Source organism: Etheostoma spectabile, chromosome 5 (genome assembly GCF_008692095.1).
Source record: "Etheostoma spectabile isolate EspeVRDwgs_2016 chromosome 5, UIUC_Espe_1.0, whole genome shotgun sequence".
In the NCBI taxonomy this organism is placed as follows: domain Eukaryota; kingdom Metazoa; phylum Chordata; class Actinopteri; order Perciformes; family Percidae; genus Etheostoma; species Etheostoma spectabile.
The window spans coordinates 8168065-8193096 of record NC_045737.1 but is presented as its reverse complement, the minus strand read 5'-3'; the positions used below and the strand labels follow the sequence as shown (position 1 = coordinate 8193096).

The 25032-nt window shown below is 39.8% G+C and overlaps 6 protein-coding genes and 1 non-coding gene across 12 annotated transcripts; 3 read left to right on the top strand and 4 right to left on the bottom strand.

Annotated features, from left to right (window-relative positions):
- Positions 1 to 457: 457 nt before the first annotated feature.
- Positions 458 to 530, bottom strand: trnak-uuu (transfer RNA lysine (anticodon UUU)). Its single transcript has one exon. It is a non-coding gene; the product is annotated as a tRNA-Lys (tRNA).
- A 280-nt stretch (positions 531 to 810) lies between these two features.
- gatc (glutamyl-tRNA amidotransferase subunit C) lies at positions 811 to 3286 on the top strand. The gene is made up of 5 exons (XM_032516923.1): positions 811 to 1084; positions 1196 to 1246; positions 1933 to 2102; positions 2248 to 2351; positions 2851 to 3286. Exons 1-5 carry the CDS (start codon positions 914 to 916, stop codon positions 2910 to 2912), a joined length of 558 nt encoding a protein of 185 aa, XP_032372814.1. The 5' UTR covers positions 811 to 913; the 3' UTR covers positions 2913 to 3286.
- Positions 3287 to 3997: 711 nt separating this feature from the next.
- On the top strand, positions 3998 to 5325 carry isg15 (ISG15 ubiquitin like modifier). The gene is made up of 2 exons (XM_032515322.1): positions 3998 to 4154; positions 4618 to 5325. The coding sequence occupies exon 2, from the start codon at positions 4630 to 4632 to the stop codon at positions 5095 to 5097; it is 468 nt and encodes a 155-aa protein (XP_032371213.1). The 5' UTR covers positions 3998 to 4154; positions 4618 to 4629; the 3' UTR covers positions 5098 to 5325.
- A 231-nt stretch (positions 5326 to 5556) lies between these two features.
- Positions 5557 to 8791, bottom strand: pxmp2 (peroxisomal membrane protein 2). The gene is made up of 5 exons (XM_032515321.1): positions 8460 to 8791; positions 7952 to 8074; positions 7626 to 7788; positions 5949 to 6068; positions 5557 to 5854 (listed from the first exon to the last, which is right to left on the bottom strand). Exons 1-5 carry the CDS (start codon positions 8567 to 8569, stop codon positions 5786 to 5788), a joined length of 585 nt encoding a protein of 194 aa, XP_032371212.1. The 5' UTR covers positions 8570 to 8791; the 3' UTR covers positions 5557 to 5785.
- Positions 8792 to 9624: 833 nt separating this feature from the next.
- unga (uracil DNA glycosylase a) lies at positions 9625 to 12409 on the bottom strand. Its single transcript, XM_032515317.1, has 7 exons — positions 12135 to 12409; positions 11592 to 11795; positions 11418 to 11513; positions 10502 to 10599; positions 10298 to 10386; positions 10038 to 10216; positions 9625 to 9931 (listed from the first exon to the last, which is right to left on the bottom strand). The coding sequence occupies exons 1-7, from the start codon at positions 12231 to 12233 to the stop codon at positions 9791 to 9793; spliced, it is 906 nt and encodes a 301-aa protein (XP_032371208.1). The 5' UTR covers positions 12234 to 12409; the 3' UTR covers positions 9625 to 9790.
- Positions 11747 to 14887, top strand: alkbh2 (alkB homolog 2, alpha-ketoglutarate dependent dioxygenase). 3 transcript variants are annotated; one of them, XM_032515318.1, is made up of 4 exons: positions 11747 to 11829; positions 13103 to 13443; positions 13526 to 13724; positions 13806 to 14887. In XM_032515318.1, exons 2-4 carry the CDS (start codon positions 13164 to 13166, stop codon positions 14113 to 14115), a joined length of 789 nt encoding a protein of 262 aa, XP_032371209.1. In that variant the 5' UTR covers positions 11747 to 11829; positions 13103 to 13163; the 3' UTR covers positions 14116 to 14887. The 3 variants fall into 3 exon arrangements, with proteins under 3 accessions (XP_032371209.1, XP_032371211.1, XP_032371210.1); XM_032515320.1 differs by lacking the exon at positions 11747 to 11829 and having other exon boundaries at positions 12425 to 13265; positions 13301 to 13443; positions 13806 to 14886; XM_032515319.1 differs by lacking the exon at positions 11747 to 11829 and having other exon boundaries at positions 12425 to 13250; positions 13290 to 13443; positions 13806 to 14885.
- An 824-nt stretch (positions 14888 to 15711) lies between these two features.
- Positions 15712 to 24944, bottom strand: usp30 (ubiquitin specific peptidase 30). Of its 4 annotated transcripts, none has more exons than XM_032515311.1 (13): positions 24620 to 24944; positions 22672 to 22781; positions 22416 to 22589; positions 20827 to 20930; positions 20619 to 20717; positions 19460 to 19505; positions 19288 to 19382; positions 19124 to 19183; positions 18935 to 19021; positions 18615 to 18692; positions 17407 to 17623; positions 17198 to 17306; positions 15712 to 17093 (listed from the first exon to the last, which is right to left on the bottom strand). In XM_032515311.1, exons 1-13 carry the CDS (start codon positions 24688 to 24690, stop codon positions 16841 to 16843), a joined length of 1503 nt encoding a protein of 500 aa, XP_032371202.1. In that variant the 5' UTR covers positions 24691 to 24944; the 3' UTR covers positions 15712 to 16840. The 4 variants fall into 4 exon arrangements, with proteins under 4 accessions (XP_032371202.1, XP_032371200.1, XP_032371201.1 ...); XM_032515309.1 differs by having other exon boundaries at positions 17401 to 17623; positions 24620 to 24943; XM_032515310.1 differs by having other exon boundaries at positions 17198 to 17303; positions 17401 to 17623; positions 24620 to 24943.
- Positions 24945 to 25032: the final 88 nt, after the last annotated feature.

Here is a 25032-nt window from a genome sequence, read left to right as displayed (position 1 = left end):
TCAATCACCGGGTGGAAAAGGAAACGTCATATTTCGAGGACATCACACATCACTTTACAATACATATAGGAAAGTGGCCTACTGTGGATACTGTCAAATCCTAATAGTTTGGGTTGTTTAATGCTTACATAGTAAGTATAAGTAAATAAAAGTGTTACTAATAGGATTCGCAACATTCACTAAAAGTTTTACATGTGAGCATTTTTGAATGTATCAAAGAATTATTATACAAGACCAAATCAATAAATACAGTTGGTGTAAACAAATGCGCACGGTTAGACAAAAGATCAGTTACAAGCTGAAACAACACATAGCCTATATGATGGGTTATATGCCGGTATACAGTATTATACTTTCAGTAAAGTCTCGCATCAATGCAAAATCATAATTCATTATTTAATTGTTCCTCAGTTTTATTGGCTTAAAACTCCAATGAGTAAAAAAAAAAAAACACTAACGCCCGAACAGGGACTTGAACCCTGGACCCTCAGATTAAAAGTCTGATGCTCTACCGACTGAGCTATCCGGGCGCTCTGTTCATTCAGTGTTTCGTTTCAGTGATAAAGGTAAAGATAAAAGTGAATCCGTCGATTAATTGCTTTTGTAAAGGAAATGCTGTCTGTCTAATTCAAAGACGTTATACTTCATGATGAATAGAACAGTATTATTCCACATCTAAGGCGCCACAATTGTATTTCAACTAAAACGAACCAGTCTGTTGTTTGCATGGGCTGTAAGCGAAGAAGGAAGGAAATGGAAGTTAAGCCTCTCGCTTCAATTTCCCTTCCTCCCACCTCCCCCTGGGCTAACTACGGCAAGTCGTTCGGTTAGCTATGTATGCTAGTTAGCACTGACAAATTTGACAACATTTATATCCATTACGGGCATAGCTGTATACTTAATTGTCTTAAAAATGTCAGTGTTTAGTCTCGTTGCTAAACGCACATGCCGTGGCGTGTCGTGCCTGAAAATCACTCGATACTCTGTAACAAACGTGGAGAACTTCCACAGAAGAAACAGCTGCCTGCCGAGCCACATCACAAATGTAACGCGTCTGTTTAGCTCGCAGCCACATAACTCCAAGGTAAATAGAAGGTCAATGATAAGTTATTTGATTTGCAGACGGTCTATTCAGCAGCCAATGCAGGACATTAGCTACGTGTCCGTCTTGTTACCTGGGTGTCTCCTCTAATAGGTACCAGAGGTTGCAACATGGGAACCAGTACCAGAGGACCAACTTCCCCCGGTAAATATCCTCATGAATAGTTGAATGTAAACATAATACAACTTGTCTTGTGTTTAATAATGCTTGAAATTCATGTTCGATTTTAGATATTTAGTTGAGAGCCTTGTCTTAAACAATAGGTGGTTGTAAAACAGGTTTTGCTTGCTGTGATCATTTTTCATTTTTATGCTTGCCAATTAAAGATCCCCAAATGATTTTTCATGTAATTGATGAGGGACAAAATCCACAGTCCTCGTTGCGTACAGCAATGTATTCGGATGTTTGTATCTAACATGAGGCTTCAACAGTCTGACAGTACCAAGTATAAGATTTCCCTTTTTGTGTAGACTACTTGTTGAGCTGCGGCACAGGATTTGTAACACAAGGAAGGAATTTCAAAAAGACTGTAACTTTTTGTGTGTGTGTCTGTGTGTCTTTGTGTGAGTGTCTGTGTGTGAGAGAGAGAGAGAGAGAGAGACACACACACCTTAGATACATCCCAACAGTGATGTCAATAAAACGTCACATATTACCAAAGGTCAAATTATGGAGCATGAGTCATGACAGTGTTTGTTGATTCAAAATATTTACTGGATTTAATGACTTCTTTCGATTGTTACAAGTTACAGTTATGATGTAAAGTGATGTTGGAAAACAACTTCCCTATCAGACATACATTTCTAAGCAACAGACCATTGATTTTACAGCCTGCCCATATTCCTACTGACCTGGTGGACCAGCTGGAGCGACTGGCCTTGGTTGATTTCCGCACCAAACAGGGCCTGGCCTGTTTGGAGAAAGCTATACGATTTGCAGATCAGCTTCATGTTGTTGACACGTCTGGGGTTGAACCAATGGATTCGGTTCTGGAGGACAGGTATGAAAAAGACTGTTGTGTAAAACCGTGTATTTGCATGTGGGCCTTTTCATCGCAGTTATAACACAGCATAAAAAATGACCAACAACTGTAGCTTATTGTGTGAATGTGGTTATGTGGTTATGTTTTGTCTATGCACATCCAGGGCATTAAACCTGAGAGACGATGTAGTGATGGAAGGGGACTGTGCTGAAAAACTGCTTCAGCTCTCCAAAAACACAGCTGAAGAATATTTTGTGGCACCACCAGGTAAGAAAAAACCTGAATACATTTAATTTTGAAAGAATTGTGTTGATTTTATGATTGCCTGTACATATTGAAACAGTCAAGAATGCTAATAATTGCACAATAACTGTCTCTGCCTCACTGGGGTCTGACTTACTACTGCCATGCTACTGTACATACACTAATCTGCATATTTATACTACTGTCCTCAGTGTATAGAGCTCATCTAGTGTACTTCATCTACAGTCTATACTCCTGCACTTTATATTTTGGCAACTGCTCCTCATGTTCCTACTGCTCATACTGTATATATTTTATTGTAATTATTTCACACAGTTCAATACCATACATATCTTAGTATTTTCATATCTACCCATTACTATTTATTCTATACTCCACATAACTTGGCAATGACAAAGTTGAATCCAATCTAAATTCAAAGATGATGGTGTATATTTTTCATCTTGTTCTGTTTGTAAGTAATTGTGAGGATCAATAACTAATATCTATTTTCTTACCACAGGAAACATTCCACTACCAAAGAGGGAGGAGAGGGCCGCCTTGCTAAAATATTCAGAGTTATGATATTATTAATATTTATAACTCATTTTTCATTTGGGAAGTTGTTGTGTAAAGTAAAAACCTGCTGGTCATGCATTTAGATGTTGTTTTTCAGTTTCCTTTGACTCCTGCTGTATGGTTTATGGTTAAATCTTGTTTTGGTTTCAGTATCATTTTATCAAAATTGTGAGTGGCAACCTGTGTTGTAAGGGCAGTGCAATGGTTGTCCATTGTTTTGATTTGTGATTTACATTATGATAATATTGAGCCCTCCTGGGGTCGACTGAGAAGAAAAAGAGCCATGTGTAAACCTGTAAACTGTGCTCCTACATTATATTTATGCATCCTGTTTTCATTCTAGTGTTGTTAAACTTTAATAATAAAAACATGTAATATTTTCTTTGTTTTGTTTTCATAAGAAAAACCTTTGGCCTAAAACAAACTATAATATATATATAGTTTATTTCCTGGCACACACACACACACACACACACACACACACACACACACACACACACATATAGGGTAAAGGGTAAAGAGGACAGTACAGAGCAAGAAGGAGTGGGAGCCCCTTTTTCACTGTGCAATTATTAATCTACTCATATACATACCTGGGCATCCTAACTGCTCTTAACTGATACTTTATGCTAAAGGTCTTTTTTTATAGCCAAAGGTTTTATTGTTATTATTATTGTTATTTTTTTATACTGTTTTTTCCTCTCTGCACTGTATTTATATACCTTTTTTGTAAAATGCTGAAAACTGCTGCTGGAAATTTCAATTGCCCTGCGGGTGTCATCCCAAAAGGATCAATAAAGAGAAGTCTAAGTCTAATATGTAGCTCATTTCATCTGATGAAATGATTTTCCCTTTCCTTGTTAAACAACACAGTGCCGATTTGATCAGGCCATCGGAAAGTCCCCTGGAACTCTTTTGTTTCTTCCAATGGATTCATACTGAACCAGCAGCTGTTGCCCTACTAAATACTACACGTGCCTTAATGCTGTGGTATTAATGATCGAACCACTGCGCCCAGATCAGTTCTAACAGAGTCATGTTGGGGCAGAATAGAAACCGAAAGGTTTTGAGGCGGAGAAGGAAAACGAATCTTAAGTCGTGAAGGGAGGTGTTGATCAGCGGAGGCAGAGTGTATATAAACAGGGGGAAGCTGAAACCTCGAACAGCTGTTCCTGAGCATCGTTTGGTTCCCTGCCGCTGTCTGAACACCTCAAGCTCTCCGCGGGAATTTGCAAAAGTGATCACAAGGTAAGCCTCTTTGTCAACGCTGTGATGAAATGCACCGTGATGCTTTATTACATGTTTGTGTTGTCTTCTTGCCAACCATGCAACTTTCTTTTTTTTTGGGGGGGGGGGGGTAAAAATCTTTTTGGGCTTGGATTTGGTCTTCTTTTTTCGATACTTTTGTCACTTTTCTTCTGGCCTTTTTCCAACTTTCATTAATAAAAAAAAAAAAAATTAAAATGCTATAAAAGTGAACAAAACACCCAAATGTAATGAAAGTAATGAACTGATCGATTATTCACTTGGAAAAAAAAAAAAAGTTTTACGGAACTATCCACGTTATTTTTGTTTGTGACAATTTGGTTGAAAGAAACCCAAATATCTGATATGGGAACTTTTTGAAAATGGGTCAGATTGACCCGAGAACAAAAGGAGGGTTAAAAAGAGTTGATGTAGACTTCTTGTAATGTGTTGAATAATCTTTCAGGCCACGCTGACCATGGACATAACCATCAGCATGCTGAACGGGACTTCCCACACCCTGAGGGTGCACCCTGAGGACACAGTGGGGTCTCTGAAAATCCTCATCCAGGACAAACTAGGAGTTCTCGCTGCAACGCAGAAGCTGGTGTTTGTGAACGGCATGCACACTGACCTCAGCGACGACTCGAGGCCCCTGAGCTCCTACGGCTTACGACATGGGGCCAGGGTGTCCCTGCTGGTGACCCAGCCGGTGACCATCCAGGTGTTCCTCAGAAACGAAAAGGGGACGTTAAGCACCTATGACATCAAACCCGATGAGACCGTGAGCCACTTCAAGACCAAGGTCCAGAGCAGAGAGGGGGTTCCGGTGAGCCAGCAGAGGCTCATTCACCAAGGCAGAGAGATGACCGAGGGCAGACTTTCCGACTACAGCGTTGGAGAGCGGAGCACCATCGAAATGATGTTCCGTCTAAGAGGAGGCTGAGGACACTTCCATATAGTTAATGTTCTGTAATCTGTACATTCCTTTATTTAACCTAACTCAAGATCATATAGCGCCAAATGCCATTTTGTATTTATTTGTATTTTAATTTTGAAAAATCATTGCATTCCAAGTGTAATTCTGCCATTTCTCAAAAATGATTATATATACAACCTCACACACACACACAGCATGTTATCATTGGATTTTGACATGTTTTAATATGTTAACTGGACATTGTTTAAAAAATAAATAAAAATCAAATTCAAATGTTAATTTGCATGTCTCTTTGTGTCTATTTTCTGTACTGTAGCTACTATTTCCTCAGTTCAGGTGTGGAGCTGTACCCTGTACAGGCCACACTCAAGTAACCACAAAGGCACACTAGTTTTACAATTTACAATATTCCAGTATTTAAATGAGACTGCCTCAATCATACAATTCAAGGTTAAAAAAAAAATGATTATGAGCAACATTTATTATGTTTTGGAATTACAAACACGGTCATGTATCCAAAATTAGCAGCGTGTTATAATGGCTTAAACTCATGGTACAAGTTTGGGTGGAGGTAATCACAAGGGCTACTGTGAGAATTATTGTCCAGATTAGAAACAGGAGTACAGTAAACAGCCGAATGTTAAAGCCACAGTTTACTCCAGATTTGTTTTCAGTGAGGAAACCTAGGGAAGCCTCATTTCCTCACTGATGCAAGGTAGGCGTACCAAAATAAGGCGATCATGTTGGAAAACAGCACTCTGAACTGAAAGCAAAAACAGACACAGAAAGAGAGGGGACAACATTACAATAAGTGTCAGTGTGTGACTCATCGATGACAGGAACAGTCAAATGCATACCTGAACAGGCACAAAGTTGATATTGATGAACTGAAAGGGAGTCCACACTTTCCAATTCATCTTTAAAGCAGTCCAGTAACTTCCTTTCATCTTCTTTTCAAAGTCTGTCCATCCTTTAGCCTGACAATAGATTGGAATGATTAGACATTTACAGGATTTCATCCTTTGTTATGGCATGTGTTTAAACTGCATATAATACATGAATACAGCTGACTAAATACTATTGTAAAAAATCCAGGTTGAAACTTTGCATGTGGCAGGAAATCACATTTACAGTTTTTCTCAATTGTTTACACACATTATCTGAAAGCATACTTCATATTCTTAGACGTCAACACACACATACAGTACACACAAAAGGCAAAACACCACAGATCTCTTGCAAACTTAAACTCTGCCTTCAAATCAATTTTATGTCTTCTAAAAATTTAATTTTGTGTTACACACACAGACACACAGACACACAGTCACACACACACACGCACGCACGCACGCATGCACACACACACACACACACACCTCTGAACTCTCTGCCCAGCCTCCCTCATTGTTAGACCAAAGCGGCCTGAATCACATCAGAGATTATGGCTCATCTTGGTCTTGCCCTTGAAATGTAACTGTTAAAATGAAATTCTCTGAACTCTTCCTGACCTATAAGAACTCAAAAAACCTCCCCAGCTCTCTTCACCCAGGGTCACATTGTTCACATTTATCTTTAAAGAACTTGGCTAAGGCTTCCTGCCTCCAGCTCCTTGACTGTTTTATCTTCTTCACCTGTCAGGTAGACGTTTTAATGAGTTTTGAGATAGTGCAGCTGTTTGGGACATGGTTACCATGCGAAAGGGAGGAGGGGGGATTTCAGAACTGAATAACTGAATAAGTTGCTCTTCAGTCGATCTTCTGTAACCCATTTGCAGTGAATCGGCTCCTTGCAAGTAAAGTCTTTGTTAAACGACTCCAGTGAATAATGTTTCTAACACCTTCCTCTTTCTCATTCCCCCTTCTTTTACTGTACTCGCACACCTCGCCTCTCTCTCCTATGTTTGCCTAAACAGCGGAGCTCACCTGTGGCCCTTTCACTGTTAAATTTAACTAAGTTAACAATTGTGCAACATGCGTTTGCCCATGTGAGAAGTCAGAGTGGATAGTAGGAAATTAAATGTAAGTTTAGCATTTTGAATGGCAGTGTGTTGCATGTGAACACAAGAAATTGTATTTAAGAAGATCATGCCAAATGTGGAGAATTGTGTGTAGTGTTTTGAAGAAGAAAACATGTTGTCTGGAACTGCAATCTGACATGTGCTTGTGTTTTAGCAAGACTGGTTTAGCAGGTTTGGACATGAGTGTGTGTGTCATTGCATCTCAAGTACCAGTATTAGTGTGTAAATGAACGGGCAGTAAAATACCCAAACAAATATATAAAATATAGCAGCAAAATTGGCATTACAAACTGGGACACTGAGTCCGAAAGAAATGGGCATTTACCACGCACAGAGGGTCTAATGAAGGAATCTATCAAATTGCTTTATTTATTTATTAGCTTCACCCATACCAGGGGCTAAAGGAAACCAATATATCTCGGCCTTTGCCGCAGCAATTTGTAATATTCTTTTTGTAAATCTGTCTCTTGCGATCCAACCAACGCTATCCCAGTGCAATATCAAACTGATGACCTACCTCCAAGACGTTCATAACAAGGTAGAAAATGAGCAGAAATCCAGGGGCAAAAACGAGCCGATCCAGCAGCAGACGTTTGACTATACAGAGCGGGTCTGTGCTGGGCATCCACATTTCCATCAGCTGGTAAAAGTAATGGCTCAACGGTCCTGTAATAAACAACCTGAAATAGACAAGCAGGAATAATGTGACTACAGAATTGTTTTTTTGTAATATATAGATGTAAGAGGAGAGTTCTAGGCCCCAAAACACCCCCATTTCATTCATTTTTTATAAGAGATGAAAAGTATGTCAAGCCTCAATTTTGTTTCTGTATTAAGTCTCACCCATAAATGGCATAGCGTGCAGCCGCAGCTGTGTCAATCTCCTTGACTTGGGCTCCATTCTTGGCCTTTTTTCTTGCCTCCAAAATCTGAGCCAGAAGATTTCCTAAAGCTGTGAGGATGCCACTGAAAGTATCAAGAACACACAACAAACACAACTCTATCAATATGCAACAGGTACAATCATAATAAGGTAATACAATAAAATAAGTATAAGTAATAAGTAATAAACTTGTTAGGGGAGGTTTTCCAGGCAGATGCTGATTGGCTAAGCCAGAGTGCATGACACCAAGGGCAGAGTGTGGTCAGCGCAAATAAAGTAGAGCGATCTAGTAAGAACTGCTAAAAAATGGCGATATTGGTAACAATTTAGCAAACAATAACTTTATAAAACTTTGGTTTGACTTTGTCAGTCCTTTAGTAAAAAGTAAGGTCTAAATTATGACTGTCAAACTGAGGAAACACGACACAAAACAAGCACCAAGCTGCACAACAAACCACAGCTACCGACCTCGTTACAGACTTAGTTAGGATGGGATATTTCTTCAGAAGAACCAGATACTGTTGTAGTAAACGGAAATGAATGGACGCATCCCGGACTGGCAGGCTCTCCACAGGCATTGTCAGCTGTTTAACTGTACACACATAACGACTAGCCTGCAAAACTGGGCAACAGCTGGTAGATGCTCAATCGGATCTGCTAGACTGGTCGACGTGGTTAGCTTTAGGCATGAGGAGTGGGATTGGTTAGGGTTGAGGAAAGAATACCAGGGTAGCCAATCAGAGGCATAATAAAGCGGACCACGAGGCACGTCATTTGACGTCGACACGTCTAGCGGATCCGATGTAGCATCTACCGCAATAACAGGGCGAGGTTGATTCTTTAACTGTCTATAGGTTGAACCATAGACAGTTAAAGAAAAATGGATGTCGTCTCAAGTCTTCCTGCCCACGTCCTTGCGTCATCAGCGGAACCACGCCTTCACGTCGACGTCAAAAACAGCCGTCAATTAAATGTATTTTTAATCATCAATGGCAAAAGCAACTGTCAGAAAGTGCTCACATGTCGATCAGCACAAAAAAGTAGTAATAAAATAAGACGGAGTGCTTAAAGTGTTATTACATATAGTATTTATTTATTGGCTTATCATTTCTGTGATTGTTTATTTTGGCTCCTCCTAACGAAAAATACTATCTATTCTATCAGCATTTTTTAAAATGAGGACCCTGCACCTAAATTGTGTGTGTGTCCAACTGACACCTTTCTGCAGTATTAAAAGTCATATGCAGATAACATTCATGATCAAATGACTATGACCGTAAAAATAATTTCCCCTTGCGGGACTAATAAAGTATTCATTTTAATCAGTTGCTCAGTTTATTTGTTGTAAACATGCAATTTTTTTCAGATAAATCTGCATGGAGTCAACTTCTGCAACTTCAGTGGGGTCTCCCGCAGTCAGCAAGGTATTACTTTAACTTGCATTAAAAAGGCCATTTAAAGTTTTAACTAAATAAGTAAGACTGAACTGCAAACCAAGAGAACCACCACAGACCACACTGAGCCAATTTAGAGACATTAATATACAACATCCACTTTTTGGAACATCTTTAATAGAACTAACATCTCAATAAAAAAGTAAGAAAAAAACACATTTACAATGTTGAAACAACAGTTTGAGAAAAGGCACGTAAGAAAATTCAGTGTACAGCGAAAAATAACAGTTCAAACTGCCAACATGAACTCTTTTTTTTATAAAGAAATGAACAGGAAATTAAAGCTTATGGGTGGTTTTGGTCTGTAGTTAACCAACATACATGTTAGAAAACATGAACAGCAACTTAAAGTGCCTTCCAGTTTATGGGAGACTTTCCGGATTTATTTAGCAGCTCGTTGGCCTTTGAGAAATGCCTGCACCCAAAAAATCCTCTATGAGCGGACAAGGGAGAAGGATGCACAGCCTGCAGGACGTGGTGGCGTTTCTACGAAAAGAGAGAACATAAACTTAGATGCATGAATGTAATAAAAAGCTTGGGTTTAAAACAACAGTGCAGACCATAGACTGTATAAAACAGGGTGCAGACCCACCCTGTCAATAGCGGCTCCCTTCTTCTGAGCATACGATCCCCACAGCATGAAGACGAGGCCTTCCAGGTTGTTGCTGAGCCAGTGCACCACAGCGTCGGTGAAGGTCTCCCAGCCTTGGTCTTTGTGGGAGTTGGCCTGGTGCGCTCGGACGGTCAACACAGCGTTGAGCAACAACACACCTGATGAGCACGGTCAAAGATCTGTTCAAAGCTCTGTTGTTGTGCAACTGTGTTCAGCAGACTGGCTTTAAAAAGAAATACCTTGTTTAGACCACCCGGTCAGATCTCCGTGTCCAGGGTGCTGAAAGCCTTCAATGTCCGTCTCCAGCTCTTTGTACATGTTCCCCAAACTGGAAACAAAAATAGGTCACGGGTGAGATTAATAAGTCAAAAGGACAGTACACTATCTGATTTCAAGTTAGAAAACTGACTTGGTCACAGGCAGAGATACTGAAAGGTGTTGACCTGGGTGGGGGATGCACGGGTCTTTTTACACTAAAGCACAATCCATGGGCCTGGTTAGGACCATGATACGGATCCTGGCCAAGAATCACCACTTTCACCTGGAATTAGAGACAGTTCTTACAGTGACGCAACTGTGACTAATGCCAACCTAAGAGATATTACAGATAATACACTTAACTTCCATATTACCCACACAGCAGACATTTCTGTACCACTGACCCTATATTTTAGTTGCACAAATTTTCCACGTGTCGTCCTCAGCTCCTACTGGGATTGCAAGGTTCTGGCTGTCAGTTTAGCACATGGTAGATGTTAATGTCACAATAACTATGAAGCAGGCCACAATTTAACCCTGCCTTAGTGTGACAAAAGAAAGGATGTGTCACAATTTTCTACAACTCCATCAAGACAATACTGCCATGCACAATTACACAAATTGAATTGGCCCACCTGCAACATGGTAAGATAAGGCTGTTGGCGGCTGTTCAAACCTAGATGTACAGCCCCTCTAAATTTAAAGGACTTGTGTCCTCAATACAAGGACCTTCAGGCATTCAGAGCGGGTCTCTCCGTTTGTTATTGTTTAACTCTGGAACAGCCTCAAACTTAGTCGTAGAAAAGCTAAATATGTGCCAATCTTTAAAAAAAAACACATCTTAAATGCACTTCTCAATGTTTTAACTCTATATTTTGTAGTTTGTACAAATCACAATTTTTTTGATATAGTGTCTTCTTAGTCTCTTTATCGAATCGTTCTACATGAACAAAATGTGTTTGCAGGTATATATATATATATATATATATATATACAACACATATACACATACATACATACATATATACATATACATATACTCTTCATACTTTAGTGTCAGATACGGCGCCACAGGTCTGGGAAAGTGTCAGTGTAACTTACATCTTGGATTTCACACATCTGAGTCCAGGTGAAGACATGTTCAGCAGGTGGGTACACAGTGTGGCGTTTCCTCTCTTCGGAAACAAAATCCATCAACTGTGGCAGAGAAATTAAGTTATTCAAACTGTTCAAAACAACCTCTGTTGTGTGCAGTGTGATGACTTGTTCTCTCACTCTTTTAAAGTAGGGCTTTCGAAATTCTCCCGACAGTCCCTCTCGCCAGCTTCCCCCAAACCCTGGAGGTGTCTGAGCGGAAGAGTGGAGTTTCTCCAGCGCTGCTCTCTTGTTGCGGGCTATCCTATCAAGCTGCTCCGGGGACAGAGGAGCAAGAGGGAGGCTGGAAGCCTCTGGCTCCATCGCCGAGGACCTCCGCTTCTTCTGCATAATTTTAGTGTATTTAGCAAAATACAAAGCTGGTGAGATGCGTGCAGGGGGAGGCGAGGCTAGAATACGTCGAAAGTGCAGTACAAACATGCTCGTGCTATGGAAGCTAGCTGTGATTAGGACTTTTAAAAACAACCAAGTACTTGTGAACGCAGCTTGGGTTACGCGGAACGTGTTGTGGGAAAAGATACATCCCTTAGTGTTTCGAATGCTACTACAATTCACTGTAAGTGATGTTTAAATATTAATTAAAAATTAATAACGTTGCGTTTTGACACTACTACCTAGACATGTGGCTAAAGTTAACTGCCAAACTGAAGTAACTTCGCTCACCGGGTCTTTGGCATCCTCCTCGGCTTCATTTATATCCGTAGAAACTCTTTTTTTCGAGACAGGCGAAAAAAACGAGTTGATAGTTTTTTGTCCAATCATTTTGTTGAAAAACACCTTGGCGGTAAGCTTCCGTAAAGTAATAACTTCACTTATTAGCTTATGTGGAAGAAAAACGACGGTGGGCTCCCCGGAAAACAAAAAAACTCCTAATTGACTAGAAGTATTTCGCGCCAAAGAAAGTGACGAAACAGAGTTATGATAATGAACTAAGCGCTGTTCAAGACAAACTGCTGCTAGGTGTTTTCTACAGTTTGCAGTAGGTTAAGCACCGAGCATTCGCCTTAGGGAAATAGACGTTTTATCACTTATTTTTTGTATAAAGGTATGTTATAATCTTTGCTGTTGTTTTGTAGTAGTGTTGTTGCTAAAATAAACTGTTCAGTTAATTGATGAGTCAATCTGACAGAAATTAATTGTCTACTATGTTGATCATCGATAAATCATTTGAATAATTTTTCAAGCAAAGATTATTTGGTTCCATATTCTTAAATGTAAGCATTTTTCTTTTTTGTATATGATGGTAAATTGCAGATATTTACATTTTGAACTGTTTTATACCGCCTATGGTTTTAATATGTCACCTTGGGTTCAGAGAAATTGTAATCACTATTCTCTAACATTTTATAGACAAAAAGATTCATTGATTAATCGGGGAAATAGTTAACAGATGAATTGATTTGAATTGATAATGAATTATTTATTAATACCAGTCCTATCCTTTATTAAAAGGTCCTAAATTCACATACAATTCAACATATGACAAATTTCAACTTAAAAAAAATAATTATAGTGAGTATTCGTAGGCAGTATAACAAATCAGTGCACTCAATGCAGAACCACATTGGAGATGCTTTTTGTTTTATTTAATCTCGAAATCTGCAAGAATGTTTCATTCTTCTTTGCATCATCCATGTCTTAAACATCCTAAAATTAAGATCCTCAGAGTTCCACAGACAACCGGTTACTGCAATGGAAAAGTTTGTGAATAAAAGGTCCAATCTTAATGATGCAAAAAGTCCACGGAAGAAGATCAAACTAGAGAGTGATGAGAGGATCGAGGAGGAGGAGGAGGAGGAGGAGGAGGAGGAGGAGGAGGAGGAGGAGGAGGAGGGGGGTGAGTTCTCTCATCCTGTTCCCTGGCAGAAAATAGAGGCAGAGGGACTAGATTGTGATTATGCTCTGCTGTTCTCCAAAGAAGAAGCACACCACCTTTTTAAACAGCTGGAGGAGGAAGTGGTGTACTCAACAGGTACAATATCCAGCCTTTTTTCTGTAACGTTATGACCAGAAGTTGCAGTGTAGTTGTACAATTGTGGCTGTTTTTGTTCCAGGAGAAGAAGCAAAGGTCCGGTTGTTTGGAAAGGTGCACAACATACCCAGAAAGCAGGCTACATATGGAGATGCAGGTCTCACCTACACCTACTCTGGGGTGACACGTTTAGCCTGCCCCTGGACTCCAACCTTGGAATATATTCGGGATGCGGTCACAAAAACAACTGGACAAACATTTAACTTTGTTCTGGTCAACAGGTGAGGAATTGCTGAATGCAGCTTGAAGAGGTCATAGTGTGGGATTCATCTTCCTGCTGAAAGTGTTCTTCTCTCTACCAGGTACAAAGATGGGCGGGATCACATGGGTGAGCATCGTGATGATGAGAAGGAGCTGGACCCCCTCTGTCCCATCGCCTCTGTCTCTCTGGGAGCGCCACGAGACTTCATCTTCCGGCACAGAGATGCTCGGGGAAAACAGAGCCACCGACAGATCAAACCTGTGAAGGTGGAGCTTGTTAATGGAAGCCTGCTCCTCATGAACTCACCGACCAACACTTTTTGGTACCACAGCCTGCCTGTTCGCAAAAACATCTCCTCGCCTCGTATCAACCTCACCTTTAGACGCATCCTACTGGGAAGAAAGAAATGAGCAAGCGTGGATTATCACCTGGGCCGATGGGGCCAGTGTCCAAGAAGCCTCTGACTAAGGGTCCCCAAGTCTAGTCAATTCTGTCCTTGGACACGTGGACAAATATCACAAATCTAAAACTTGTTTGTTGATGTTGCAGCAGAATAACTAAATGACAGCACAAGGTGAAATAGGTGAGGACTGTCTAGTGGGATTCTGGAATGGAAGGAGCACATTTTACAGTAATCAGTGGTTTAAAAATGATATGTTTAAAATGACACTTCTGACTGACTCAAGCTCAAACTACCGCTTCGGCCACTTTCAGTAAATTTCATCAGGTTAAGTTTAGTAAAGCAGCTGGCAAGGTTCCTGAAGAAAGGAATAAAATCAACAATTCTCTTCAACTCCTGAGTGCAGACCATGAAGGCTACATTTAGCATCTTGTGTTCCACTCAAAGGCACTCGTGTACTTTGACAGAGCAATGGGGCACTGTACGCTGATTGCAAATCCACTTAAGCACACATTTGTAAATTGAAAGTATTATGGTCAATGGCCTATGTGTTTGGCCAGAATGTAGACTGATATTTGTCAGACTCAGCTTTGGTTTAACCCTCATGTTGACCCGTTTTCCTATATCAATGTTCTTTTCACTACCTAATTGTAATTCCCCAAAATAACTTGATTGATTCCACACAACGCTCTTTGGCAAGTACACATCTCTTTTTCATTAATTTTGGGGTTGCCTTATTCAATTTTATAGCATTTGAAAAAAAAAATTGAAGTGGCTTCCAAATAGTATTCAGTAAAAGTTGACATGTTCCAGTCTGTGGTTATCCATCAACATACTTTCCTTTAATTTTCGTCTAAATAATTCCTAATTTCTGCTTTTCTAATTCAAACATTAGCTGTTATTTCCTATAAATGAGGATAATTGACCATAAATTCCAAAAATAACTGTAAAACTGAAGTTAGTGTAACAGTGTTGAAAACTTCAAAAAAACAAAATTGTACGAAAAAGTTAAAAACCAATAAAAAGCATCAACAAAAGTGTTGATTTTCAAATTTGAAGACAACACAAGGGTTAAAATGTATTACTAAACTATCAGTCTGTCCTTGGCTGTTGGCAGTTATCTGTAAAACACACACACAGCCTAAATGGCAAACCAAAAGATTGTTTTGTCAGTCTCTGACTTTGGCACTAAGTATCATTTACCCCTTTAGAATGATATACTGTATGTTTGTGAAACATATACCCCTTTTCCAGAGATGTAACGAGTAGTTAAATTGATTACTCTTCCCATCAAAATAACACCGTTACCGTTGTTGCGGTGCATTAGTAGTGCATTTTTTTTTCTTCTTTTCATTACACCAACTGATCTCCGAGCCGAGGCAGACTTTTTTTTAATGTTCTTCCTTGCCTTTTCTCTATAAATAAAATATTTTCTTTGAACCCAATCAGTGAAGACTGCACGCTTCATTTGCAACAGAGAATGCTAAGAAATGGTGTAGATTAAGAGTCAAGGACACTTCAGAAAGGGGGTGCATGTCTGCTAGCACACATCTACTGTATCAAAAGTAGCAATACATTATTTTGCCGTAAAAAAAACAACTAAAGAGCACGTTTGTTTAATGTTTTTAATACCTGAAAACAATCACCTTTACAGATTGCACACAAATACACACAATCTCACATAAATACACATTAGTGCAAATTGCAAACATTAACGAGGAGTTTTGTACCAGACTATTTCTCATTTGACTTAGTTTGGAAGGAGCAATGGCAGCTACACTGATTTAAAAAATATTTAGGATAACTTGCCCAAAAACCTGCAGTTATACTGTAGCTTTTTAAACAGAAAGCAGATCATTATTTTTTAACTGTATTTCAAAAGGCTCTTATGCATCATATTGTGTGTTCACATCAGTTGTAGCACACTTGGTTTTATAGGTTAAAAATCTCAAGCATTAAAGACATGGCACTTTAACCTTAACTGCCAATCATGCTAGTGTAAGGATTATTGGAAAAATAGAAAAATATCAAATTAAAAATGCTCATGAACATGTCGTGTCAGTTGAAACATCAATTCCAATAGTTTTACATTGACTGCTGGGACTTATTAGCAGATAATACAGACAATAGAGAACCAGAGGTTTCTACATATCTGACTTCATAATATGTAACAACTTCCAAGTAACATCTCCAAAATATCCTAATCAGCTACTTCTGTGTCTAATGTGCAGGCAGTCGACACAACAGGAAAAACTACAGCATCATAAAAATGCCACAGTTTAGTCAAAGTAAGCTTTACTCATGAACAATGTATTGCAGGGCTAATACTCTAGAATGCACTACGTTGTACGTAAGTGTTCTTGTTTTTCTGTCCTATAGAAGCCAAAATGTTGCATGATAGAAATTGTTACACATGTCAAAGCAAAATAGTTTATTATATTGTTTTATTAAAAATCCTGCAGGTCCATAATCTTTGGGAGTGAGAGCCTCCTACTCTGGATCAGAGCAGCAGACACAGTATCCACTAATGGATTTAATATCAGAACACATCACGCGGCCTTCAACATGTTTCTGTGATACATGGTGCAAAGTTATCGCTACAGTTACTTTGGGATGGATTTTCTCTCTGGTCCCATTGTCACACAGTCCTAATCCGCCTGGTAACTGCGTTGTGACTGGCACATACAGCGGTGACAGTTTGACTGGAAAGACTGTTTGAGGTCGAGAGCTTCCGTTTACTCTTCTGAGCACAGAGTCAAGTTCAATCCTCGGACTCTCTCGTAGAAGAGCATGTAGGCGTTGGAAGACAGCACCTCGTGCTGGCTGGCTTTTCGTACAGAGTCGTCCGACACCCAAAGCCACTGGGAGCTGAAGGGCGAAGAGGTGCGCGGTGGGGAAGGGCTCCGTCGGTACGTGACAAAATGTCCTGAGTGCATGTCACCGTGGTGAACCAGCACAGCCGTGAGCTGGAAAAGGTACTCTGCAGGACTGAAAGGAAAGACGCTCTGATCAGAAGAAATATGCACCACAATACCGACTAGCTTGGTTTTGCATGAGTTCTTTGTGTTGTTGTACCCTGACATTAAGTTTACCTGTATCCATATGTGAGGCCCAGCTGTGGGTTCGCCCCAGGAGACTGGAGAAATACAGACGAACATGTCCCATTGGAGAAAGGCTTGTTGTTGTTGTTACGATGCTCTGCTTTTGGAAGAAAAAAACAAAAACAAATGTATGATGGAAAAAAAAAAAAACTGAATGTGAAGCGGGATGATATTACAAAGTTTATTTAACACACCAGTGCCATTAGCAGAGGGCTTTTTCATGGAATCATCGTTATTTTCTGCCTTTAGGGGGTTCGGAGCACATTTAATCCGTGGACTTCTGTGTGTGGAAGCATAGTGTTTGTAGCGGTCCATCGATAAATACTCTGTGAACTGCACATGCTCCTGTCTTTTGATTGAGGTTCCTTCACTGGACCACGTCAGTCTTTGTAAATGGATGCAGAGGCACTGGGGGAGCTAGCAGAGAGAACATTAGACAGTGAAAGGACAAAACAGTACAACATTTGAGAATCTCTTTCACAAACTGGAAGTTATAATCTTCCTAACCATTTACTTTTACATTTCTCTTCCTAAATTCGACACAAACCAGCTTCAGCAGTGTACATAGAGTCTTACTGGTGATCTTTGATAAAGCTTATGGTAAGGGAGTGGGGAGTTGCAGCTAGACCGTCGGGGGAGGGAGTAGCCACAATCACGGCGTGCCCCCTCCCTATCTCTACTTCTCTGCAGCTCTTAGCTATGCTGTTATAGTTTTAGACTGCCGAGGGACTTCCTCTGACACACTGAGCTCCTCTCTCTTTTCATCTGTGGGCAAATGCTTGTTACTAACCTAGCTCTGGGGGGCTTGTTCTCCTTATGTTTTCTTTCCACAACAGTTTTCCCTGGATAAGGGTGGCACCTAAATCATGGTTACAGCTGTTGCTGTGGTCCTGCTAGGTGCCCTGCTACACCCTGCTAGCCACACAGTGCCCTGCTACGTCCAGCTACGCCCTGCAGTGACTTGCTATGCCGAGCTACGTCATGCTATGTCCTGCTACGCCATGAACTACTACATCAACGAATTCTAGTCATACTTCCATTATCTTTATTGTGACTGTAATAGCCACTGTTCGTCATACCCCCAACTGGCACCGGCAGATAACCGCCCACCAAGAGCCTTGGTCTGAGGTTTTTCCCTAAAAGTAAGAATTACCCACCACTCAAGGTTTCTGCCTAAAAAGCAGTTTTTCCTTGAAACTGTCACACTAAATGCTTGCTGTTCTGGGAATTACTAGAATTGTTGGGTCTATGTAAATTATAGAGTGTGGTCTAGATCACCTCTATCTGTAAAAAGTCTCGAGAGAACACTTGCTATGATTTGATACTATAAATAAAACTGAATTAAATTGACATCTCAGGCTACTTTTAATTAGCTTGTATTGGCATAATAAATAGAAATGACAGTTACCTTTCCCAGTTTTAGCTGTTTAACAAAGGTTGTCCTTTGGCTTTCCAGAACTTGTCCATTTACTGTGGTCCCTTGAAGCTGTGGTGAAATTAACATATTATTATAAACAGAAATAAAACAAAAACAGGAGAATACATCTTAAGAGAAACATTAAGACCTTTCTAGTGTAAAATATACCTGTTACATGAATGCAAATGAAAGTAACTTAATGCTAGTTTTGTTACAAGGGTTTCCTGTCTATGATTTTCTGTTAATTACGTACTTGGCTATGATTGAATGTTTACCAGAGTTTGGCATGACAGATATTGCAGCGTGCGTACCTTGGTGCAGTTTTCACACTCCACTTCTTTGATGGTTTCTGAGGAGATGAAATGCTGAAGACACTGATCTAGAGAAATAGGTCGACCCTGAAGATAAACGCAGATCAAATTATGATGAACAGAATAACAAAAAACGTGTGTTACTATAAGAACTTTTAACATTTATGTATTTCTGAGATTTTTGCTTACCCACTGAGGTAACGGGATGGACAGGGAGAGGCTCTCAAATGAGTCATACCGCACTGGACTCTAAACAAAAGTAAAGAAAAAGGATAAATCACCTCAAAAAAGTACAAGGTCAAGTGACATAAACTAGCTTGCAAGTGACTTCTTTGTCAAAAAAACAAACATACTTGTTGTTCACAGCGCTTGCATGACATATTGCTTGTTAAGCGACCATGAAAGGGATGCTGAGACTTCCAAGGACTTGGTATTGGATGAAGTGGAGCTGCAAAAAATATATTCAGATTAAATATATTTCTTTTTGGATTTATATTCTAGGCTCCACTTTCTTTGTCTCCTTACCTCGACTTCTGCAGGTCATAGTTTTCTCATCTTGATCAGGGAGGCTCTGGTATAAAACAAACGCATACACAGAATTATTTGGGAGTACAGTACCACATTTGTCTTTTTTGACACTTAGAGATGGTCTGATATCATTTGTTCTATTCCGATACCGATTTTGATACCTGAACTTGTGTATCTGCTGATGGCGAGTACTGATCTGAAACTATCCCTGTATGGATGTGCTATGATTGCTATTATTGTTGTAGGCCCTGGCTAGGGTTAAACTATTTGTGAAAAATGAACAAACACAAACAATGAATGCCACAGAACTTTCTTTTACTATCCAGTGTGACAGTCAGTCATAACCGAAAATAAACTACTTTAAAGTAGATTTTATTCAGGGCTAATTTACGTGGCATCAGATCGTTGCATTAACTCCAGTACTTGTCGATAGCAGCATTTTTAGGTGGTATCAGAGGCTTTTCTAAAGGCCACCTGTGGCGTTGCCTCTCGTCGACCCTCGCATCAAACGGCTGGCTTGTTAGCTACTGTTAGCTTGCTAATTTTACCCACCCAACTTGTCTTTATCATACACTGCATACCAAAATTAGCCAAACTAATTTGTTCCTCATCTGGTGAGAGCAATGTGCTTTACTATGATGTGACAAGAGCATGTGAATTAAACATCAAGTCCTTAAATGACTAAACAAGCACATAAGCTTGGCGTTAGCCAATAAGTGTACAAATGTGGACACAGTGGCGCTAGTTATTTATATCTCGTTGTAGGCTAAAATTGCCATCTTATGGACATAATGTGCAAAAATAGATATTCTAATAGTTACAACCTGTATGTTTTTATAAGTAACATTCAAACGTCATTTTTGATCAGTTTTGACAGCTCGTGAGTGTTTTGGATTGATCAAATGAGATGTAAAATGAATAGAGCCTTGGTGTGCCTGTCACAGTTTGTTTTGCTCACTCTTGTTTCCCAGATGAACAGCCAATCCAATGAATTGGCTGTTCTGCCGACGCCAACCACGACAACAGCCCCAAAAACAGGCCGGCAAAGGCTTGGTCCAACTAGGACCAACGGCCGACCTTCAGCTTGGTGTGTCAGAGCTTTAAGAGATTTTTTTGTGCCATTTAGAGACAAGCAAGTAGGGACATGATAACTTGCCTCGAGGGAATGCATGTCAAACAGGTGAGCGACTTTGGGTTGCCGATCTCGCTCCTCCTCCAGAGAAGATGTAAGGACATGAAAAAGTTCATGTGCATCCTGAGACGGGATAAACCAACACAGACAGACTTGCAATAAAACACTGCACCAAATATTAGATATAGGAATGTAATAAAACAATATCCACTGAACCGCATTATTGACTAACCTGCTCTTCAAATGAACTGATGTGCCACCGGTACAGTCTGAGAACATCCAGGAGGCACCCGGCATCAAGTACATCTTCCTCCCCAGGCTCATTACTGGACAGAGCTTTTAGTGCAAAAACAGACATCGTCCTTGTTACAATTTAGTTGAACACTGCATGTCAACAACGCTCTGAATTTGAATTTTTATTTAATTAAAAGGTGTTTTAAGCGATGTTGGGTGACGTTACTTCTTGACGTTAGAAGTATTTACAAACAAAACGAGACTAGCTTGCCCATCCCTCCTCCTCATCCCGTCCGTTGGTCCATTTCTTTAACTGTCTATCCAGTCCCCTCCCTTCTGTGCTTCTGCGCACTAACCCCCCCAATCCCCACCCCCAAATCCTTCTTGTCGGTTATTGGCTGGAAAGCTGGAACACTGTTTGTGTATGCTTCGTGGTGCAGGTGGGCAGAGTTTGTTTTTGTTGCCGTTTGTAGACCCTGGGCTGTCTACAGAAACCAAGTTTTTTTACAGTGTGTTCTGGGGATAGGCAGGTCGCGGATAGTGAAGAGATTTTTTTTTTGAGAGTTTGAAGTACCCGACAACAAATGTTCTAGACTAAAACAAGTGTGACATTGCTTAGATCATCTTTAAAAGGATAGCCCCTGAGATGTCTCATTTGCAATGGGGTCCTTAAAACACAAATTCATAGTTATAAACACATACACAAAGCATAGACAGTTTGTTTTAAGATGAGAAAATAAAAGGTGTCCTGAAGCAACAGTATGTGGTCGTCAATCTCAGAGACACAGGAAGTATTATTCCAATCAGCAGGAGTGATAGTTGAATTTTTTTGCTAATTCACAAATATTACATAGGGGGAAAATATGAATCACAATATTTTAGAATTGATTTCACAGTTCTCTGCTACGATTTGTTTTTCATGAAGTTCAGTGTTTATTGCACACACAAACCATGAAAAAACAAAACAAATTGGCAGTACCAAACACAGATTTTTTTGGCATCTATAGCACATTGTGCACCACCACAAGACTGTAAACATGAATCTCTTCAATGAAGAGAAGGGCGGCTGTAGCCAGTTAAGTGACTCATACATAAAACAACGATAAATTCAGTATGGACACCTAAAAATAAATCTACATAGAGAATTAAAAACATTAAAAGGTCTTAAGCCGCCTACGCAGTATAAGTGATTTGCTCTCTGCGCACCGCTAGGTAGGGCGCAGAGCAAAGCGCAGCGCAGGTATTCGTCATCAAGGGTGGCAAGGTAGCTATTTCCCATTGCTAGGTAACGACAGCTGTTATCTCATTGGTTGCACTTTCAAAAGGTCAGTGGCAACTAGGTCAAAGGGTACATGATTTGAACATTGAGCGAAGCACAAAGCGGCAAATCTGTGTGAAATCTAGATTTGTAATAAATCAGAGTTAGAAGTGTAAATAACATCATCAGCATAAAGATGAACATGACAGATAGAAAAAAAGAGGGGTCCCAATATGGAACCTTTTGGAACACCCTTTTTAACAATTGCATAATCAGACTGAAAACAACACGCTGGTGTTATTGTGAAGATAGGCACTGGTTTTATATACCTTTGAGAAGCTGAAGCAGCGTTGTAGACAGGTGTTTGTCGTTGCAAGACTGGATCGTAGGCAAACCCGAAAACGTCTCCAGCCACCTGATGAAGGACGGACATGCTGCCAAACCCTGAAGCAAAGAGTTCAGGAAGCAGGTGTTGCCTAAGTTCAACAGACCAGGAACCATACCTGAAGAAAACATAAGTCATTGTAAGTTATTGCTTTACAACTATTGCCCTACTTATAATTAGTGGATCACATTGATTCTTACCTCTCTTTTTCTTCTTTCTCTCTGTAATTGGGCCCCACAAAACATATACTCCAGCTGCAATCGCAGCAGCTATCCCACCAATGACTCCCCAGTTTTTTATCATCTTGTTTCTGAAAAGACAACATTGTGTTAATGAAGCACATTGGATGACTTTGGACGAAGGGAAGTAAAAAAAATAAAAACGACAAGCAAAAACAAAAGGAAAGGCAGTAAAGCATGATGGTAACAGGTAAATGTAAGCTTCCATATGTCACTTTGGTTGATTACAATGCAACAATGATACTAATATGTGTTTTTGTTTATTCAGTGCCCAACATCTGTATCTGGGCACTATAATTACACTATAGTTTTATAATTGATATTTATTTGGTGGTAATACCAACTTGATATGTAATAAAAGCCAGCAGCGCGTTCTTGTTTGAGGACGATGGCTAAGTTTCATGTCCACAGATTCCTGTTGACAATGTTTTCTATCTTTCTTTGACCATATTCTTTATATCTGTCTGTATGCTTTCTTGACTCTTAAATGGGAAAAGTGTACTAACTAAGATGGTCAAGGTCACTGGTATTCAACAGAAGAGTCATTTGTACAACAAAAATAAAGCAATTCTGTGTAATATCTCTACATCAGACCTTGCCTTCATGTTCAATTTTTAGGGTCCCTTTGACCAAAATCAACACTTTTAAAAATGATTTCATGCTGCCTTTTCTCAACATTGAGAGGTGTCGATACAACATTGGTCACTAGTCCTTTTGGAAGCGGTGGTTTGTGGTGATGTTAAACTGTATTGTGTTGTGTTGTTGATAAAAAAAGATTTGTTTCTAGTCTCATTGATTTAAATTGTGTGGACAAAATGTCAGATAAATAAAACGCAATACAATTCAACCTCACAAAACCACAACATTCAAAGTTACCATTTAAATCAACCTCCTTTAAAAAATTTTTAACAAACATAAAACCCAAAGAAAGAGGATTTTTTGCAGGGCTTTGGGCTAATTATGTGCCAGGGGCGCAAATAACAAAATAAATTCTTAACCCCCCCAACCCCCAAAAAACAACGACCCCCAAAAAAAAAGATAAGACATACCTTTTGGGACGGCTTGGCCGTATCATGGTCTGCATTTCAAATTTTTTTGTGTTTTTTTTTTTTTTGTTGTCGGGTTTTTTTCTCATTCCTTTTCTGTGTCCGTTTTGCCCTTAAAAGCACTTTGTGATTATGTCTGTGAAAAAGCGCTTATAAATACATTTTACTTTTCTTTAAAAATTGGAAAAGGGTTTTCTTGACTGAAGTCAGCATGTCGCCCAAGTGTTTTCCACAGAAAAACGGGTTAAGGTTAACTTTTTCATAATTAAGCATTTGGTCTGTTTTGTTACGTTTTGTTTGTTGCCTTTTTTAAAGTATGCAACGGGATGTAGAAGGAAACGTAATAAGTTTCCCCAAAACCCAAATCGTTTTAAAAACATACCCACATGTTCCTGAAAGGGCATGTTTGTCTTTTGCAGCAGCAAACAAAAAAGTGACAACAAACAAAAAACCAAAAAAACAAAAATATAAGTTTTTTAGGTACTAACAAACTAAAGCAGCTACGATACACCTCTTCCCGTGTGAATCCAAGCACTAACAAAAACCTCCTTAGCCCAGCAGAAGGATAGCTTTATGGTTAAACAAACTTACCGGAAACATGAGGTTTGGGGGGGGGGCTGCCTGGGTTTCTATGTCGCCCCCCATGAATAAAAAGCTTACCGAAGGAAAAAAAACATCAAATTTTCTCTATCGTTAGCAGGTTTCGTAACTTAACGGGTAAACCGAACTCAGGTTGTGGATCCTCTTTCTGCGCGCATGTTAACTTTGTAGATAGGCGGGGGGTCGGCGCTGACCCGCTTTACTCCTGACCCCGTGCGCTTAAAATAAGCTTTAGTCGTGGTTTGCCAGCTGAGAAGTCTTACCTGACTAGGTGTCCAGTGCCAAGGAACTCCCCAACGAGCTTATCAGAGCTTTCTGGTCTGCACCACAACATCCTGCTTTCATTGCGGAACTTCTGTCTTTGGTGGCATGTTCCGGGACGGACCCACGGGAGGGCGTACAGATGTGTTCACAGTTTACAGTCCGACCACCAAATGTTTGTTGCGCATATTTCTGAAGTCGTGTGAATTATTCCCAGCTCCAATCTTCCTAAGCGAATATATGACAAAGTTTAACTATATATTAAGGATGTGATTTATTTTGTTTTTCCTTACTTCCTAAATGAAGGTTTGGTAAAACATTCTAAATGTGTTAATGCTATTTAAAAACAAACAATAGGCCTAGTCCAAAAGTCAACAAAAATGTTGTTGTTTTTTAAAGCATTGCAGCCACAAAA

Excerpts from the sequence above, each read along its gene's own strand:
- gatc (XM_032516923.1), top strand. The coding sequence starts at position 914 with ATGTCAGTGTTTAGTCTCGTTGCTAAACGCACATGCCGTGGCGTGTCG. Across the intron at positions 1,247-1,932 it reads CAGAGGACCAACTTCCCCCG|CCTGCCCATATTCCTACTGA; the intron begins GTAAATATCCTC and ends TTGATTTTACAG. Across the intron at positions 2,352-2,850 it reads ATATTTTGTGGCACCACCAG|GAAACATTCCACTACCAAAG; the intron begins GTAAGAAAAAAC and ends TTCTTACCACAG.
- isg15 (XM_032515322.1), top strand. The coding sequence starts at position 4,630 with ATGGACATAACCATCAGCATGCTGAACGGGACTTCCCACACCCTGAGG.
- pxmp2 (XM_032515321.1), bottom strand. The coding sequence starts at position 8,569 with ATGCCTGTGGAGAGCCTGCCAGTCCGGGATGCGTCCATTCATTTCCGT. Across the intron at positions 8,075-8,459 it reads CTAACTAAGTCTGTAACGAG|TGGCATCCTCACAGCTTTAG; the intron begins GTCGGTAGCTGT and ends TGATACTTTCAG. Across the intron at positions 5,855-5,948 it reads TCAACTTTGTGCCTGTTCAG|TTCAGAGTGCTGTTTTCCAA; the intron begins GTATGCATTTGA and ends TTTTGCTTTCAG.
- unga (XM_032515317.1), bottom strand. The coding sequence starts at position 12,233 with ATGATTGGACAAAAAACTATCAACTCGTTTTTTTCGCCTGTCTCGAAA. Across the intron at positions 11,796-12,134 it reads AGGAGGATGCCAAAGACCCG|AAGAAGCGGAGGTCCTCGGC; the intron begins GTGAGCGAAGTT and ends AAAATTATGCAG. Across the intron at positions 9,932-10,037 it reads AGGGAGCCGCTATTGACAGG|AAACGCCACCACGTCCTGCA; the intron begins GTGGGTCTGCAC and ends CTCTTTTCGTAG.
- alkbh2 (XM_032515318.1), top strand. The coding sequence starts at position 13,164 with ATGGAAAAGTTTGTGAATAAAAGGTCCAATCTTAATGATGCAAAAAGT. Across the intron at positions 13,444-13,525 it reads GGAAGTGGTGTACTCAACAG|GAGAAGAAGCAAAGGTCCGG; the intron begins GTACAATATCCA and ends TTTTTGTTCCAG. Across the intron at positions 13,725-13,805 it reads AACTTTGTTCTGGTCAACAG|GTACAAAGATGGGCGGGATC; the intron begins GTGAGGAATTGC and ends TCTCTCTACCAG.
- usp30 (XM_032515309.1), bottom strand. The coding sequence starts at position 24,690 with ATGTTGTGGTGCAGACCAGAAAGCTCTGATAAGCTCGTTGGGGAGTTC. Across the intron at positions 20,931-22,415 it reads GCTGCTTCAGCTTCTCAAAG|CTCTGTCCAGTAATGAGCCT; the intron begins GTATATAAAACC and ends TTGCACTAAAAG. Across the intron at positions 17,307-17,400 it reads GCCCTCTGCTAATGGCACTG|CAGAGCATCGTAACAACAAC; the intron begins GTGTGTTAAATA and ends TTCTTCCAAAAG.